This window comes from Hylobates moloch, unplaced genomic scaffold (genome assembly GCF_009828535.3).
Source record: "Hylobates moloch isolate HMO894 unplaced genomic scaffold, HMol_V3 SCAFFOLD_8, whole genome shotgun sequence".
Classification (NCBI taxonomy): Eukaryota; Metazoa; Chordata; class Mammalia; order Primates; family Hylobatidae; genus Hylobates; species Hylobates moloch.
Window position 1 is genome coordinate 90,169,091 of NW_026652283.1, and position 17,177 is coordinate 90,186,267.

At 53.7% G+C, this 17,177-nt stretch overlaps 2 protein-coding genes across 7 annotated transcripts; one reads left to right on the plus strand and one right to left on the minus strand.

Annotated features, from left to right (window-relative positions):
• Window positions 1-3,755: 3,755 nt before the first annotated feature.
• LOC131384053 (atherin-like) lies at window positions 3,756-5,200 on the minus strand. The gene is made up of 2 exons (XM_058442810.1): window positions 4,665-5,200; window positions 3,756-3,968 (listed from the first exon to the last, which is right to left on the minus strand). Exons 1-2 carry the CDS (start codon window positions 5,058-5,060, stop codon window positions 3,756-3,758), a joined length of 609 nt encoding a protein of 202 aa, XP_058298793.1. The 5' UTR covers window positions 5,061-5,200.
• CSRNP1 (cysteine and serine rich nuclear protein 1) lies at window positions 4,882-16,573 on the plus strand. 6 transcript variants are annotated; one of them, XM_058442970.1, is made up of 6 exons: window positions 7,525-7,545; window positions 8,358-8,433; window positions 11,691-11,941; window positions 13,163-13,422; window positions 13,967-14,281; window positions 14,378-16,573. In XM_058442970.1, exons 3-6 carry the CDS (start codon window positions 11,731-11,733, stop codon window positions 15,365-15,367), a joined length of 1,776 nt encoding a protein of 591 aa, XP_058298953.1. In that variant the 5' UTR covers window positions 7,525-7,545; window positions 8,358-8,433; window positions 11,691-11,730; the 3' UTR covers window positions 15,368-16,573. The 6 variants fall into 6 exon arrangements, with proteins under 6 accessions (XP_032017908.1, XP_058298952.1, XP_058298954.1 ...); XM_032162017.2 differs by lacking the exons at window positions 7,525-7,545; window positions 8,358-8,433 and adding an exon at window positions 4,882-5,006; XM_058442969.1 differs by lacking the exons at window positions 7,525-7,545; window positions 8,358-8,433 and adding an exon at window positions 5,182-5,333.
• Window positions 16,574-17,177: the final 604 nt, after the last annotated feature.

Genomic DNA, 17,177 nt, shown 5'->3' on the forward strand with positions numbered 1-17,177 from the left:
TCTGAACCTTAATCTGTTTCTCGTCGTCTGGCTCTTCGTTTGTATTCTTTATAATAAACTGGTAAGTAAAGCATCTCCCTGAGTTCTGTGAGCCATTCCAGCAAATTATTGAATCTTAGGAGGGGGCTGTGGGAACTCCAGCTTTATAGCTGGTTGGTCAGAAGTACAATAAGCCTGGAACTTGTGACTGGTGTCTGAGAGGAATGGTCAGTCTTGTGGGACTGAGCCCTCAAGCTGTAGGGTCTGCACTAATGCTGGGAAGTTAGTGTTGAAGTTGAATTGTTGAATACCCAGCTGGTGTCTGGAGAATCAGATAATTGGCTGTAGGTGTTGGAAAACTCTCCAGACCATCACACTAATTTAGATGAAGAGAAACCAAACAGTTGAACCTGACCTGTGGACCCCAGATATACTTCACTGGTCTAGATGTAGATTATTGGTGAAAGGCTGAAAACACTGGCTCCTTTTTCACAATAATGGCACTGTAATTGACATTAACTTCTCTTCTCTTTAAAAAAAAAAAATCAGGGTAAAACTTAAAGTGAACAAATCTTCAGTAAGGAACTTGAATCTTTACACATGTATATACCTGTCCAACTGCTACACAGATCAAGATATAGAACATCTCTAGCATCCCAGAAGGCTCTTGTGCCCCTTCCCAGTCAATATCCCCAAGGCAACATTATCTATCACTGTGCTTTAATTCACCTGCTTTAAAATTTCATATAAATAAGTGGAATTATAGTTACTCCTCCTTTAAAGGTCGCAACTCCCAATACTGACACAACGGCAATTAAATTTCAATCTGAGTTTTGGCGGGGACATTCAAACCATAGTATTGTATGAAGCAATAGCTCGTTATTTTTCATTGTTGTGTAATATCCCATTATATGATAACAATTAATTTTCACTTACCTAATAGTGGAATTTGTTTTGTTTTCAGTTATGGGCTGAAAACATACATAAAACTGCCATAACATTCTTTTAAATGTCTCTTGGTGTGTATAAGCGCCTTGTTTCTCCTGGGTATATACTGAATAGTGGAATTATTTCCAATAGTTTCTAATTATAACCCTCATTAACTCAAGTGCCCAAACCTGCCCAGTACCCTGATTGTGTCAATTCACCCTCCCATCAACAATGTACGATGGGCCAGGTATGGTGGCTCATGCCTGAAATCCCACCATTTTGGGAGGGCAAGGTGGGCAGATCACTTGAAGTTAGGAATTCGAAACCAGCCTGGCCAACATGGTGAAGCCCCATCTCTACTAAAAATACAAAAATTAGCTGGGCATGGTGGCATGTGCCTGTAGTACCAGCAACTTGGGAGGCTGAGGCAGTAGAATTGCTCGAACCTGGGAGATGGAGGTTGCGGTGACCTGAGATCACGCCACTACACTCCAGCCTGAACAATTTACAATGGATCTGGTCAATTCTCAATTTTGTCATATTTAATATTGTTAGTTTCCTTTGAAATTAGCTTTACTAATGGGAATAAAGCATTAATTTTTAATTTTAAAAAATTTTATTTAAAACTTGTGATAATTTTTATTTACCTAAAATTGGTAGCTCATGGATGCTGAATGTTGGAGAAACTTAGGACTCTTCCAAGTATTCAGAAATTCCTTGAGGATATGTGGGTGTGTTTCTGCCTATATATGTGCCATAGTCACAGATGGATGCTGCTCCAGACCCCACCCTTAATGCTTTGGAACAGACCTTTCTTTTCCCCATGAATAAGAAGAGTTTACTTGGGATCCCAGAGGGAGATGTTTCCCATCATCAGCAACATCTGGGGAACATCTGGTGAGTCCATCCCAGGATGGGGAGATTCTTTTCTGGAGAACACATGTCACTTGATTCTTTTTATTCTCCTGTATTTTCCCTTGTTCTCTCTCCTCCATTGGGCTTCCCACTCTAAGCGCCACTCCAGCCCTCACCAGCAAACTCCCTACCCTGATTTCTGACTCATCTGGTTTCCCCAATATACAACCCAACAGGATGCAAATGTAGGCAGCATGAGAGACCCTCATTAATTCCAGTGCCCAACCCTGCCCAGTTCCCTGATAAGCAGGCAGCATCTTCTAGAAACTGAGTCAAGGAATGTTGAAGCTGGTGAGGGTTCTCTTGTCCAATGCCTCCGTTTTACAGATTGAAAAGCTAAAGGCCAGAGAGAGAGGGAAAGAGAGAGTCAGGGACAGAAACAAAACTAGATCACTTCTGGGTATCACAGAAACCTCTCTTCTGCTGGAAACTTGGCCTGGAGATTAGAGGCAGGCAGGAAGGCAGGCAGTGGAAAGGATTCCTTGGGACCAGCAACGTCTGCAGCCCGCAGCCACAGTGAGAGCACAGCTGAGGTCTGAGGTGGGTGGTGGAGGGTGTGTGGTCTGCGGGGTTACCCCTTAAAGCCCTGAGAGTGGAGTCACCTCTAGCAACAGACACCCAGCTTTGTAGCCTTTAAGCTCCTTCCTGTGCATTCTCAGCTACACTATAGCTTCAGTGTGCTAGCTGTGTGTTAAAAATCCATCCACTGCCACCTCCAGCCCTGCCCTCTCCTTGAGCCCTAGCAACTTTACCCATTTACTAGGCATGTTTAGTTTATTCAACAAGTTCTTATCAAGCACTGGAGATAGAGCAGTGATCAAGTCCAACATTGCTCCTGCCCTCCCACTGCTCACAGACAACGCACAAGGAAATGCACAAGGAAACCACACAACTAAGTGGGTGCAAGGCAGGTGCAAGGTGGGATCAGCATCCTTGAAAGTTTAAAACAGGACATACTCTGAGAACTGACCACTGGCCAACAGAGCTGGAGAGCAGTCATCAGGGGTGTGAGGTGGAAGTGTACAGGTGAGGCTGGGACAGAATCATACCTCATGTGTAAAATAAAACCGAATGCAGAAGGACTAACATTAAAAGCACATGAACTGGCCGGGCACAGTGGCTCACACCTGTAATTCCAGCACTTTGGGAGGCCAAGGCGGGTGGATCATCTGAGGTCAAGAGTTCGAGACCAGCCTGGCCAACGTGGTGAAACCTCATGTCTACTAAAAATACAAAAAAACTAGCCAGACGTGGTGGGGCATGCCTGTAATCCCAGCTACTTGGGAGGCTGAGGCAGGAGAATCGCTTGAACCCAGGAGGCGGAGGTTGCAGTGAACCGAGATTGAGCCACTGCACTCCTGCCTGGGCAACAGAGCGAGACTCCATCTCGAAAATAAAAAAAAAAAAAAGCACATAAACCAACAAAATGACATGTACACACATTAATGGCATTGAAGCGGGGTGGGGGGGAAGGGAGTGGTAAATGGGAGTGGTAAATGAGGGTATGAAGAGAGAGGTAAGACTGCAAAAGTGAGAAAGGGCCAGATTATTCCAGCTTTGTAGGCCCCAAGGAGTTGAGACTTCATGAGGAGTGTACTGGGAAGCCACTGCCAGAGAGTACTGGGAAGCTCCAGCTGCCCAGACACCTCCCCCTGCAGGCCCCCAGGTACACACTCAACGCATGCGGAAGGACAGGGCCTTTATCTTCCCCCAACCTGCTTTCCTCCTATTGTTCTTGCAGGAAAGGTAAAGTGGAGCAGACCCCTGCCATTCTACATACACATCTGTGGCTGAAGAGGGGCTCTCACCATCAACTCCACCGCAGATGCCATCCAAGCAGGCCAGGAGGTCACCCCCACCCCCAACCTGGAGGAAGGTAGAATGAAATCCTGAGGGCTGGGCTAGTGGCTGACAGCATTCATCTAGGACAGTCAGAAGAACCCAGAATGCAGCGGGAGCAGGACGGGGAGGGGGAGGGTCAGGATCCCACGAAGGCTCCCTGGAGGAGGCAGTGCAAGCTGAGCCCTTAAAGGCATTGGGATTCTGGTAAGCAGAGAGAGGGCAGGAGAGCATTCCAGTCGAGAAGACCGGCTGCAGTAAAAGCGTGAGGGTGGAAACGCTCGAGGTGATGAGTAGACTCGTACCTGCGGTTGGGAAATGGGGCTGAGGGTGGGCTCCCAGGCCAGGACTTGGTTGCCGGGGCATGCCGTACCGGGAGGGTTGGCCCCGAGTCAGGAAAGGCCTTGGCGGGAGCAGAGAAGGCAGTGGGCCATTTTAAGTGGCCAAGATCTGGCCCGGAAGAAACCAGCCATTTTATTGAGGGAAGGTTGAGGTGGGAGTGGGGAAGCTAGTTCTAAGAACCCCTAGTTTGGAACTTCTGCAGGGAAGGGTCTCTTGGCCCGTGGGCAGGGATGAAGTTCAGGCCCACTGATTACATCCATCCTTCCCGCTCCCCGCCTCCCCACTCCCCACACACCCCAGATTCCTCTCCAGCCACAGTTTACTTTTCCGGCGGATCTGGGGGTGGGTGGTAGGTTGAGGGCGGAGGAGGGAACTTTTAGATTGGAATAAAATAAACTCCCTCTAGAGGGATGGGGGTGGAGAGCGTACAGGAGACGTCGGCTCTGCCACTGTCTAGCCCGTGGCCTTGGGGAGTTACGAGGTGCTCCCGGCCTTAGTCTACCCATCTGTAAACTGGGGCGGTGGGGCGAGGTGGGGATCTCTATGCTCGGCTCTGCCGGCTTGAGTCGTCCGCGCCTTTAGGGACGGTGCTGGAAGCGGGGCGGGCAGGGCGCTGGCGGGAGAGGGCTGGGGGCGGAGAGCGGCGGAGGCGCAGTTACCGGGTCAGAGTCCGCAGGGAGGCCCCCAGGCCGCTGCGCCAGGCTCCAGGCGGGGGAGGAGGCGGCGCCTCCGGGGCGGGGCTGCCGGGCTGCCTGGCTGGAGGCCCGGCGTGCGTCAGCGCAGTGAGCCCCGGAGTTTTCCACTGACGAGGAGGGCGGAGCGGCGGGCGGGGCTGGGCGCAGCCAGTCTCCCGCCGCCGCCGCCGCCGCTGCCGGACGCGCAGAGCGAGGGGCGGCTGGACCGACGGCAGCCGGGCCGAGCGCACAGAGTCGCGGCGCGGGGGGCGTCCCCGGCCGGGACGCGGGTCGCGTCGTTGTCCTCCGCGAGCGTCCGGATTGCAGGTGAGCCCCGAGGGGCCTCGGGCCCGGCAGGACGGGACTTTGGGGAGGGGGCATTCAGCGCGAGTGACACTGCCGCTCCTGCCTCCTGCGGTTCACTCCCCGGTACCCTGAGCGGGCGCGGGGGCTGGAGCTGCCCGGCTCTGACGCGTGTCGCGGCCGGAGTCGGGGGCCGGGGGCCCGGCCGGCGGGAGTCGCAGGTTTTCTGCTCCCCTCCCCCGCCTGCCGCGGTAACCCCGAGAGAAGTCACGGCTCCCCGAGCTCGGCGCGAGTGGGGACAGAGCCGGGCTTGCGCGCGAGCGGCGAGGCGACGGGGGCGTGCGTCCGCGGGTGAGTTTCCTTTTGACCCAGTTGCCTGAGAACTTTTCAGAAGTTCCTCGCGTGGCCGGAGCAGGTGACATTTGTCGCCTTCCTCCTCGGGCTCCCCCCTCGGGGAGGCTGCGGGAGCTGCCGCGTGTGCCGGACGCCCCCGGCCGGCGGGGGTCAGGGAGGGAGTGGAGGGATGAGCGTAGAGGGAGGCGCGGTGAGTCACGGACCCCGGGAGGGAGGGATTGTGTCGTAGGCTCACCTGTTTGTCAGTCGCCGTCACTCTCAGAGGCCACTGCTGTGAGTCACGGGCGCAGCTACACCGGCCACCCGCAGGCACACGTAGACTGTCTCCCACGCACTTCTCTTTCCGCAGCACGTACTTCCTCCCCTTCCTCAGTTTCTCCTCCCCGGGGCCCATTCACAGGCACGCACTGTGGAGATGCCCACACCACAGCCATAGTCACACACTTAGTCACTCCCGCTCCCAGCACAATCACACACAGCCGTAGCCCACACTCCTGACACCAGAGGGTTCCTCCCCATCTCCTGCTGCCCACCCAGCACCTCCACCCAGAAGTCTCAAGCCTTTTGGAGAGTAACTCATCACCTCCCCCGACCCAAATCCTTGACAGCCCTGCCCTCTTCCTTCTCCACATCTCGGTATCTGCCTTTCTCCTGTGCCCTTGACCTGTCATCTCACCTGGCCCTGGCAGCACCTCCAACCGGTCACACCCCTTCCACTCCCGGTGCTGAGCCACGTTTTTAAAATGCAAATCTGGCATTGTCACTCCCTACTTAAGCCCTTTGTGGCTTGCCGTGCCCTCGAGCTAAAGCCTGCCCTGGAGCCCAGGCTCAGCCTCGCGGGCTGCCCCTCCTCCGATCACACTGTGCTGGTCCCTCCTCCTGTTCCTTACCCATGCGGAGCCCCTGTCTGGAACTCTGCCTGCATTCCTTCCTCGGAGAGACCTACCATCACCCCAGCCGTACTCTGTCCTACCCTTCAGACCCTCCATCCCAGCACCCCACTCTATTTGTCCGCCCTGCTCAATTCAGAGCTTCAAGAGGGCAGCAGTTGTATAAGTCTTGCTCCCTGCATGCGCAAGTGCCTGCCACAGTGTTTGGCACATACGTGAGCTTAGTGCATATTTGTTGAATGAATGAATGAGAGAGGGAAGAAGGCCCCACTTAGGTGGAGGAAGCAGTCATTGTCAGGTGCAGTTTCCCTTCTGCAGGAACAAGTGTCTCATATAGCCAGCAAACATTTGGCACCTATCCAGTGCCAGGTCCTGGAGGCCAAAGCCGAGGAGCTGTCCCCTCCCCCAGCTCTCCTTCAGAGGGATGCTTGGGGAAGAGGTGCCAAGGCTTTCGGTCTGCCCTCTCTGGGCCACCCAGGCTGGTTTTTCAGTGGGGGCTAGAGGTGCTGGGAGGTGCCCTCCCCTTCTCCCAGGAAGTTCCTGAGGGACAGGGGTCATGTGACCGCAAGTGTTTTGGGGGGACTGGCCAAGGCCTGGGGCTCTGAGGTTAAAGGACACATTCTTCAGATTCCTGAAGGGGGATGGAGGCAGCTAAAGGTGCCCCCTCCCTAAGACTGGCTTGGGCTGAGGCCTGGGGCACTGGTGGGACTGCTGAGGTGGACAGAGGAGTTGCTGTGACGTTTTCAAGCCCCGCCCCCACTTCTCGAAAACAGCCTTTGGTTGCTTGGTGCCCGGGGGTGAGGTGGCCTTTCCTGGATTCGCACAGTGTGACCTGAGCTTGTAGATAACTGTGGCCAGTTGAGTGGGGGGTTGTCAGTGCCTGTGTGTGGTGGCAGGAGGGCTGCCTGATTGTCAGGGCTCAGATCCCAGAAGAAGCCTGGCTCTCTGATTCAGGGCCTGTCTCTGGGGTTCCTCAGCGGTGTGGTATTTCTGTCTGAGCCAGCTCCTGGGAACTGCTTTTCCTTCCTCCAGGACCCTAGGGAGGGGGCTGTGCTCACCCTGGGAACACTGCCATGGTCAGGATCTTGATTCCTGGGTAGCTGCTGAGGGCCCCTCCCCCCACCTCTGACTCACTGTCTGACACTTTTCTTAGATTCTCACTATCTTTCATTCCCTCTTGGCCTCTCCTTGTCTCTGGCTCAGTCTTTCTGTTTCATCTCCTGCCTCTGCCTCTTAGCCTCTGGATTCCCAGGTGGAACAGAGGAACATGAAAACCAGGGGCACTTCCCCCGCCTCTCCAGAGGAGTATCAGGGAGGAGGTAATTTCTTATTTCATTCCCGCTCTGCAGATTTGGAAGGGATTGTTCATCACTAGAACCTGCAGCATGACCGTAGCTTCCCTGTGTCTCTGTTTCCCTGTCTGTAGGCTTGGAGGTCATAACCTCCTCACCTTAAGTTCTCTTTCTGTGGACATCCCTTAGGCAGAGCCGCAGTGTGTGGCTGAGCCTGCTTTCCTGACATCTCTCTCCATCTGTTTCCTCTTGGGGGACCAGGGAGCCTCCTGGGATTGCCTACATTGGCACCTGCCTGCAGCCTGAGCTTCCCTCTCCTGCCCCCAGAGCCACCCTTTTTGAGCACCATTCTTGCTTGTACCCTCTGGCACAGCTGGGGGATAGACATGTGACTCTCCTCCTGCCCCTCTTAAATTAACTGTGACAGGAGCAGGAGAAGGTCACACTGACCAGTCACCCTCAGCAGCCTCATGTGCGTAAGATTGCCTGTGCAGTTGGGTCTGTACCCGATATGCAGGGCTGGTCTGCTTACCTCTGGTATTATCAGGTGCCCTCTCTATGCCAGACTCTGTCCTAGACATAGGCACAGGGGCAGCCAGAGAGAAATGCCCTCAGCGTGAGGCAGATGAGCAATGAGGCCCTTGCAGTCTGATCAGATAAAGTCTGTGATGGGGAAATACCAGGGTTTTGGGGAGCTGTTTTACTTTGGGCTGCTATAATAGAAAGTCCGTAGACTGTGTTGCTTAAACAAAAGATTTATTTTTCACACCTTGGGAGGTTGTGAAGTCCAAGATCAAGGCTCTAGTCAGCCTGATGAAGTCCGTCTTCTTGGCTTGCAGATGGACACCTTCTTGCTGGGTCTGAGCTCACATGTTGGAGAGGGAGACCATCTCTTTTGTGTCACTTCTTATAAAGGTGCTAATAAGGTGTCATTCATCTGATTACCCCAAGGCCCACCTCCAAATACCATCACACTGGGGATTCAGTCTCAACATAAGAATTTTGGTAGGATACAAATATGCAGTCCATAGCAGGAGCACAGAGAGGCAGGAGGAAGGAGTGGGGGATTCAGGAGGCCCCTTGAAAGATGACTTTCTGAAAGGGAATGAGGCTGGGTTGTTCCAGCTTTGCAGAGGCCAGGAGGTGAGCGGGGACATGGCCATTATGGGAACTGCCAGTTCAGCTGGAGTATAGAGAGCGAGGTGGGGAGAGGGAAGCAGTGGCCGGGTCAGCTTCAGCTTCTTGAATTCTGGACTTGATCCTAATGCCCCAAGGGGAGCTATAGAGTGGTTCTAGGTGTGGGAGTGGCAGGTAAATGTGTGGTTTAAGAAGGTCATTCTGGCTGCAGGATCAAAAATGGCTGGGGAAAGAGGGCAGGAGCAGAGGGACATGGGGTAGCTGCTGTGGGGACAGAGACATGTTAAGGTTAGTGAACTTTTTAAATTGATAGTAACCTAAATAAAATGCATAAGTATATAAATCTTAAGTGTCCATAAGATGAATTTTTACAATTTTAGACATCCATTTAACCACCATGCAGATCAACACAGAACTTTTACAGGTCCCCCAGCCCTTCCTACCTCCCACCCCAGAAAATTTCCCTCATGACTCTCTCCAGGGTGTCCTTCTCCCTCCCCTGGGGAACCACTGCTCTGACTTATATCATCACAGAGTAGTTCTGCCTTTTTTTGAACATTTGCATGTATTTCATGTCTGGCTTCTTTCACTCAGCATGATGTCTGTGAGATGCATCTGTGTCGTGTGCATCCAGGAGCTGGAGCTCATTTTTTTTTTTTTTTAACAGTGTAGAATAACACATTCACTGGGCACTTATCACTAATCTAAGAACATGTGACATGTATTGATTCTTCTAAACCTCTCAACCCTATGAGGTCTTAAGACAAAGAATTGGAGGCACAGAGAGGTTAAGGAACTTGCCCAGGATTACCCAGCCAATTAATAGTGGATCCAGAGTTCAAAAGCAGGCAGTCTGGTTCTGGAGCCGAAGTTCTTAACACTGCCACGTGGCCTTCATGATACCTACTGGGTCTGTACCTGGCTTTGTGTGGATTAAATGGATTTACGTGAACTCCCAGGCATGGGGTGCCTGGATGTAGATGGAGGAAGAGAGAGGAAGGAGTTGAGGATGACTGCAGGTTTCTGGCTTGAGTGACTGGGTGGGTGGTGGGGCTGTTACTAAGATAGGGAACACAAGAAGAGGAACAGATGGCATGGGGGGTGGGGAACAGAGACAAGGGGTTCGATTTGGGGCCTGCAGAATTTTTTTGTTTCTAGAGGATGGCTGGGCAGAGATACCAAGTGGGCAGCGGGTCCTGGGGGATCTCAGGCTGGATGTGTGGTGAAGGAGGCATTCAGGGCCCTGTAGATGGCATCTGGAACTTGGGAAAGGATGGGGTCTCTTGGCAGGATGCGATGGGGACAGGATATGTGGGTGTTGTTTGTCCATATGTGTATTTCCGTGTGGTCTGAGCATGTGTGTACATGTGTATATGCCTGCCTCTGGGTCATGAATCCCCCACCTCCTGGGAGAACCTGCGGGTCAGCTGGGAGCTGGGTTGTTTTTGTTTGTGGTTTGACCCTGGGAGGGGGGTGCCAAGCCTGAGAAACTACCCACGGAGAAGCCCCCGGAAACATCTGTGAGTCTTCTTCCCTCAGGCCCAGGGTGGGGGATTGGCCGGGGAGGGAGATTTTCTTGCTTCTCTCACGCTTGCCTAGGGGAGGCTGTCCCTGGGGTAAACATTATCCAGTTAGTAAGGTTGACAGCAAACTCTACAGGATTCGGGGACTTCGTAGGCGGCTGGGAAGACGGCGAAGGAGTGTTTGGAAAGGACACCTGAGTAGAGGAGACCAAGACAGCCTTCTGGTTGGTTTTTCCTGTTCTCTCTCATTTCCTGTGATGGCAGTGGGGGAAGGGTTCCCCAGCACTGGGGCCTCGGCCTCAGCTTCAACTTCCTTTCCCTTTCCCCCTGGTGACCTCCCCGAAGGCCCAGCTGGAGCAACAGACACAAGGTAGCTGTACTCAGCCTTTGGGATTGAGTCCTCTGGGGCTTGCCAAACCTTGGGAAGGACCCTTATTTGCTGACGCATTCCAGGGAATGAGCCCCAAGTCTCTTCTGCTTGGGTAAGGCCAGCCAGCTGCGGGAGTCTCTGGTTATACTTCTGAGGGCTGAGACTCTCACATGGGAGACAGTGATGTGTTGTGGGGTGCTCCATGTCATGAAGCCACAGACAGGAGAGACTTTGGACATTAGGATCAAATGAGATGTTAAAGAGACAGCCTGAGTGGCTGTGGTCACACAGGCCTGGAGGCAGGAGACTTCTTGACAGTGGAGCGGGGGTTTCTAAGGGAAAGTCTGAGAAGCTCCCACACCGGGAGGGGGAGGGCTCAGAAACTACTCCGTCTAGGAATGGAGGCCAACGTCAAAGCCAGCCTGTTCCCCAGAGTGCCTGGCTAGCCTGGAGCAAGGGCCCGCAGCCCTGCCTGTGTGCAGGGTGGCGTGCCTGTGTGGGTGTGCTGGAGGAGGAGGAGGAAGCAGAGCCACCATACCAGGGCCGTGCGGGCTGTGTGGGCTGTGTGGGCTGCGCGGGCTGTAGGGCGTACACACACACAAACACACACACATACACACACACACAGGCACACAGATGCAAGCTGTGTGAATCACCCAGCCTGTGAGTCAGCCCCAGGATTCCTGTCGGGGAATGAGTGAGACCAGGCTGAGGTCTGTCAGTCCATCTGTTTGTATGTCTGCCTCCTTCCCCTGCTGGTGTGGATGCATGTGCGTGTGTGTGTGTGTGTGTGTGTGTGTGTGTGTGTGTGTGTGTGTTTTGTGTATGTATGTAAGTGTGTGTTGTAGGAGGTAGTGGGGAAGGTGCCTGGTGCCTGGGAAGGCTTTGAGCAGAGGTGGGAGTTTGAAACATCAGGCTGTGGATTTGCACATTAGTTTGGAGGGAGGGAGGTGCTGTGCCTTGTGCAGAGATCCTCCTGGAGACTGTGCACTCCCCCACACAGAGCTCCACAGGCAGGGCTGGAGGGCAGAGGCCAGGGTCTGGGATGTCTTGGAGGGTAAGTGGGAGGGATGATGATCCTGGCTGGAAGCCCACCTGCTGCTGCCTGCCTGCCACTTAGAGCCTTCTCATTCCCATTCCAGGCTGTCTGTCCCCAGACCCCAGAGCACCTCCGGCACCACCATGACTGGGCTGTTGAAGAGGAAATTTGACCAGCTGGATGAGGACAACTCCTCGGTTTCCTCCTCCTCCTCTTCCTCTTCCTCTGGGTGCCAATCTCGCTGCTGTTCCCCAAGCTCTTCTGTCTCCCGTGCCTGGGACTCAGAGGAGGAAGGCCCCTGGGATCAGATGCCCCTGCCTGACCGTGACTTCTGTGGCCCCAGAAGTTTCACCCGTGAGTCCTCCCTCCCCTGGGAACTCCATCACCTGCCTGCCTTCCTGAAAGATGAAATTTAGAAGTCCTTGACCAAATGCCTTTGGCCTCTGGAGGTTATGTCCCCATGGCGGTAGCTCTCATGAGCTATAATACAGTGGTCACTCAGTGTCCACTGTCCAGGGGCACCTGAGCCCAGCTAATCCACCTTTGACCTCGGGAGTGATGACATCCAGGATGCAGCTCTGCAGAGTGCCCTCAGGGCCTTCCCGGTCTGGCCCCTCCCTTCTGTTCCAGTTTCGTTTCTCCAATGAGCACCCTACCCTCCTACAAATGGAACTGCTGGAGTTCCCCGCCCACCCCATGCTTCCCTGCCACAGGGCCTGTCAAGCCGGTCCCTCTCCTGTCAAAATGCTGTCCATTTTGCCTGAACATAGTGAAAAGGGGTTTTTCCTGGTTATTTTCAAGCTTGTATAATTGTGATTCCAGACTGATGAACATGGCCCTAGAGCAGTGTTTCTGGACCTTATTTTTCATTATTGTTCCCCAGGAAGCCTATTTAGACATTTTCTCCTTAATTACCCCCCACCATGAAATTTTAATACAATAGATGTGCTGTTTACCTTTTTATGTACTGTAGGGTATATCTGTGCATTACACATAAAAAGAACATAATTTTTAGCACATAGAATCTAACAGTATAAACAGAAAACCTTTTAGAAGGGAATTCCCTCTGGTAGCTGGGTACAAAATTAATATAGTAAGTTGAAATATATGGAATTTCCAATATTTGACCGTTACATGGTAATTTGTTATGGTTCAACCTAATGAAAATACCAGTACACATAGCTTGCTAATTAATAAACATTCACTTGTAAAGGGAAAGCCCTTTTAAGCCTTTGCAAAATACAGAAATCTTACAAATCAATAAAAAACAATAGAAAACTGTACAAAGGACCTGTACATGGCTAATAAACATAGGAAAGATGTTTAATCTTATGAATACTGTCATTTGGACTGGTAGATAACAATAAGCCAGTGCTGACATGGGTGTGGTATTCAGTTTCAGCCGCTCCAGTCCCAGCCACACAGGCTCCTAAATTCACATTTCTTTTTTCAAAGTGGGTGGAGAGGGAGGAGGGGAAAGGTGGGAGGCGGGAGGTCAGTCTGGCATGATCTTTTTGGAGGTAAGTTGTGCCTCACTGAAAACTAATCCCCAGCCCATCTCCGCCTGCTTTCTAGCCCTGTCTATCCTGAAGCAGGCTCGCCGGGAGCGCCCAGGCCGTGTAGCCTTTGATGGGATCACCGTCTTCTACTTCCCCCGCTGCCAGGGCTTCACCAGTGTGCCCAGCCGTGGTGGCTGTACTCTGGGTATGGCCCCTCGCCACAGTGCCTGCCGTCGCTTCTCTTTGGCTGAGTTTGCACAGGAGCAAGCCCGTGCACGGCACGAGAAGCTCCGCCAGCGCTTGAAAGAGGAGAAGTTGGAGATGCTGCAGTGGAAGGTAGAGACAGCCCTCTCCATGGCCCACCTCCTGAGGCAGCTCCTGGAGTCCTAGCCTTGAGGGGTGGGCGTACCAGGGGTGGGTGCTGACTTGCTCATTATGTATATGGGGAAACAGGCCTGTGGGCCTAGTAATTGGCTTGATTGGAGTCTGTTGCCTGGGTTGTCTGCAAACAGGAGCCACAGAGGAGGGCTCGTGTCTATTTGCTGCAGGGGCTGGGGGCATGATACCTGAATCTGAACTTTTTGGAGAGGGGGATGTGAAGTTGATATGAACTGGGGGTGTGTGTATCTGTCTGGTTAGGAAAGGGAGTCTGTCCATGATCTAGGGAATGCCATGAGTAGGATATCTCTTTTTTTTTCAAATGCCCTGGGGGCAGTTTTCTTGGCTGTCCTGTTTGTTCACTGTCTGACACACAGTGCCCATCGCAGATTAAGCACGAGTAGTGGGGGGTAAGCACTTGGGGAGGGTTTGTCTAGTGACAGTAGGGCGAAGCCCATGTCCATGTCTGTGCTTCTCACATCCCCCTTTCCTGTGGATGCAGCTTTCGGCAGCTGGGGTACCCAAGGCAGAGGCAGGGCTGCCACCTGCAGTGGATGCCATTGATGACGCCTCTGTGGAGGAGGACTTGGCAGTCGCTGTGGCAGGTGGCCGGTTGGAAGAAGTGAGCTTCCTACAGCCCTACCCAGCCCGGCGACGTCGAGCTCTGCTGAGGGCTTCGGGCGTGCGAAGGATCGATCGGGAGGAGAAGCGGGAGCTGCAGGCACTGCGCCAATCCCGGGAGGATTGTGGCTGTCACTGCGACAGGATCTGCGACCCTGAGACCTGCAGCTGCAGCCTGGCAGGCATCAAGTGCCAGGTGTGGTGGCTGGACTGGGCTGGGATGGGGAACCTGAGCGTGGGGACTTCTTTGCACTCCACAGAACCCTCACTTGTACCTCTACTTTCTCTGCAGATGGACCACACAGCATTCCCCTGTGGCTGCTGCAGGGAGGGCTGTGAGAACCCCATGGGCCGTGTGGAATTTAATCAGGCAAGAGTTCAGACCCATTTCATCCACACACTCACCCGCCTGCAGTTGGAACAGGAGGCTGAGAGCTTTAGGGAGCTAGAGGCCCCTGCCCAGGGCAGCCCACCCAGCCCTGGTGAGGAGGCCCTGGTCCCTACTTTCCCACTGGCCAAGCCCCCCATGAACAATGAGCTGGCAGACAACAGCTGCAGCAGCGATATGACTGATTCTTCCACAGCATCTTCATCAGCATCGGGTACTAGTGAGGCTCCTGACTGCCCCACCCACCCAGGCCTGCCTGGCCCTGGCTTCCAGCCTGGCGTTGATGATGACAGCCTGGCACGGATCCTGAGTTTCAGTGACTCTGACTTTGGGGGCGAGGAGGAGGAAGAGGAGGAAGGGAGTGTGGGGAACCTGGACAACCTCAGCTGTTTCCATCCAGCTGACATCTTTGGTACTAGTGACCCTGGTGGCCTGGCCAGCTGGACCCACAGCTATTCTGGCTGTAGCTTCACATCAGGCATCCTGGATGAGAATGCCAACCTGGATGCCAGCTGCTTCCTAAATGGTGGCCTTGAAGGGTCAAGAGAAGGCAGCCTTCCTGGCACCTCAGTGCCACCCAGCATGGACGCCGGCCAGAGTAGCTCAGTGGATCTCAGCTTGTCTTCTTGTGACTCCTTTGAGTTACTCCAGGCTCTGCCAGATTATAGTCTGGGGCCTCACTACACATCACAGAAGGTGTCTGACAGCCTGGACAACATTGAGGCACCTCACTTCCCCCTGCCTGGCCTCTCTCCACCTGGGGATGCCAGCACTTGCTTCCTGGAGTCCCTCATGGGCTTCTCCGAGCCAGCCGCCGAAGCCCTAGATCCCTTTATTGACAGCCAGTTTGAGGACACTGTCCCAGCATCTCTAATGGAGCCTGTGCTGGTGTGAGGACCAGGATGCCTTTTCCCAGCCCCAAGACACCTGTTGCTGCTTTCTTGTAATTGTGGGGCTCCCCAGAGTCTGCGTAACAGTCTCCCACTGGCTGGCTCACCCACAGGTGCCATGGGCATACTCCTGGTTTTCATACAATTCTCTGGATTTATTTATTTTGTTTTAACTTTTCTGTGCTGAAGAGAGGACTGGGGGGAGGGGGCTTCCCCTTTCAGCTGCCCGGCCCCCGACACCCACAGCTTGCTCTTCTGTCTCCACAACGTGAGCCTGGAAGAGGAGAAAATGTGGCTCCTCTGGAGCTTGGCAGACCACTTTTCGGTCTTTGTGTGATGTTCCTTAGCCCAAAGACGGTGAGACAGGGCTGAAATCAAGTGGCTTCTGCCACCCTGAGCCCTAGACCCATGGGTGGCTAAATCCACTGGACTGTGAAGACTATAATTTATTTCCATAATTTATTTGGAGATTGAGGAGGCTTTGGTTGCACCTCTCTGGCTGGTGGGTAATGCCATGGGTGGGGTGGGCACAGGCCCTCAAGAGCCCCTTTTGCCTTGTAGTCCTACACCTTGCCCTGCCTGGGCTTTGGTGCAGACTAGGTGTGGATTTGAGCTCTATGATCTATGTCTGCTGCCTGGCTCCTAGATGGCTCTGCAGGCAGGTGCTGGCCAAGGACATCATCTAGGCAGGGGGAGAGGCTGGGCTGAACAGCTGTGACCAAAACTCCCTTCTGCCCCACCCTGCCCCCTCCACTTCCTGCCCTCTGTTCCATCTTCCCCCTCCCCAAAGGCCACAGCCTTTATTCCAGGCCCAGGGATGTAGGAGGGGGAAGGAGGAAACAGGAAGCCCAGAGAGGGCAAAGGGCCTACCTCGGGGCGCGAACCATGCCCCAGACTATTATCTCAGGGCTTTCTGGGCACTGCACTTCAGCCTGGCCCACCTGCCCATGCCCTGAGGCCAGTTGGTGAGGGGTGGCTCCTGAGGGTTTTTGTACCCTTTGTTTGCTAATGTTTAATTTTGCATCATAATTTCTACATTGTCCCTGAGTGTCAGAACTATAATTTATTCCATTTCTCTCTGTGTCTGTGCCAAGAAACGCAGGCTCTGGGCCTGCCCCCTTGCCCAGGAGGCCTTGCCAGCCTGTGTGCTTGTGGGAACACCTTGTACCTGAGCTTACAGGTACCAATAAAGAGGCTTTATTTTTAACAATGTGGTATGTATTTGTGGGGTGGGAAGCAGGGGTACACCCTCAGGGGCAAAGGGGATGGGGGACAAGCCCTGCAGAGGGGAGTATGGACACAGGCTGTGTTGGGGGGTAGGAGTAGGCACACCCAGCATATTGGGCCTCTTTCCAGGCAAGCCAGTCAAGTTGGAGGCAGGAAGCCAGCTGAGAGGCTGGCCAGGCAGATAGAGCAGTTTTTCCTTTGGATTAACCTGTTCCTCTACAGTGGTGACCTGGGGTGGTGGGGAGGAGCAGCAGCAGGGTCTTCTGACATGGGGCTATCTGCTGGGGATGGGTAAGGGCACCCTTCTTCCTACACACCCACACTGAGCTGAGGCCTTGTCCTGAGGGTGAATTCACCAACCTGGGTGGAGGCAGGGTAAGGGGATGTGCCTGGTCAAGGCCTGGTGATGGCCTTACATGCAGCTGTGGTCCCTGGGGACTTGAGCAGGGGGGCAGCAGGAAGGGCAGGGGGGAAGCTGCAGAACCTCATCCCTCTGCACCAGCCAGACCTGTCTGACCTGTCCCTGGCAGCTCAGCTGGGCTGCAGGCCAAAGGAGTAGGCCACACCCTGCTCTGGGGAGCCCCAGT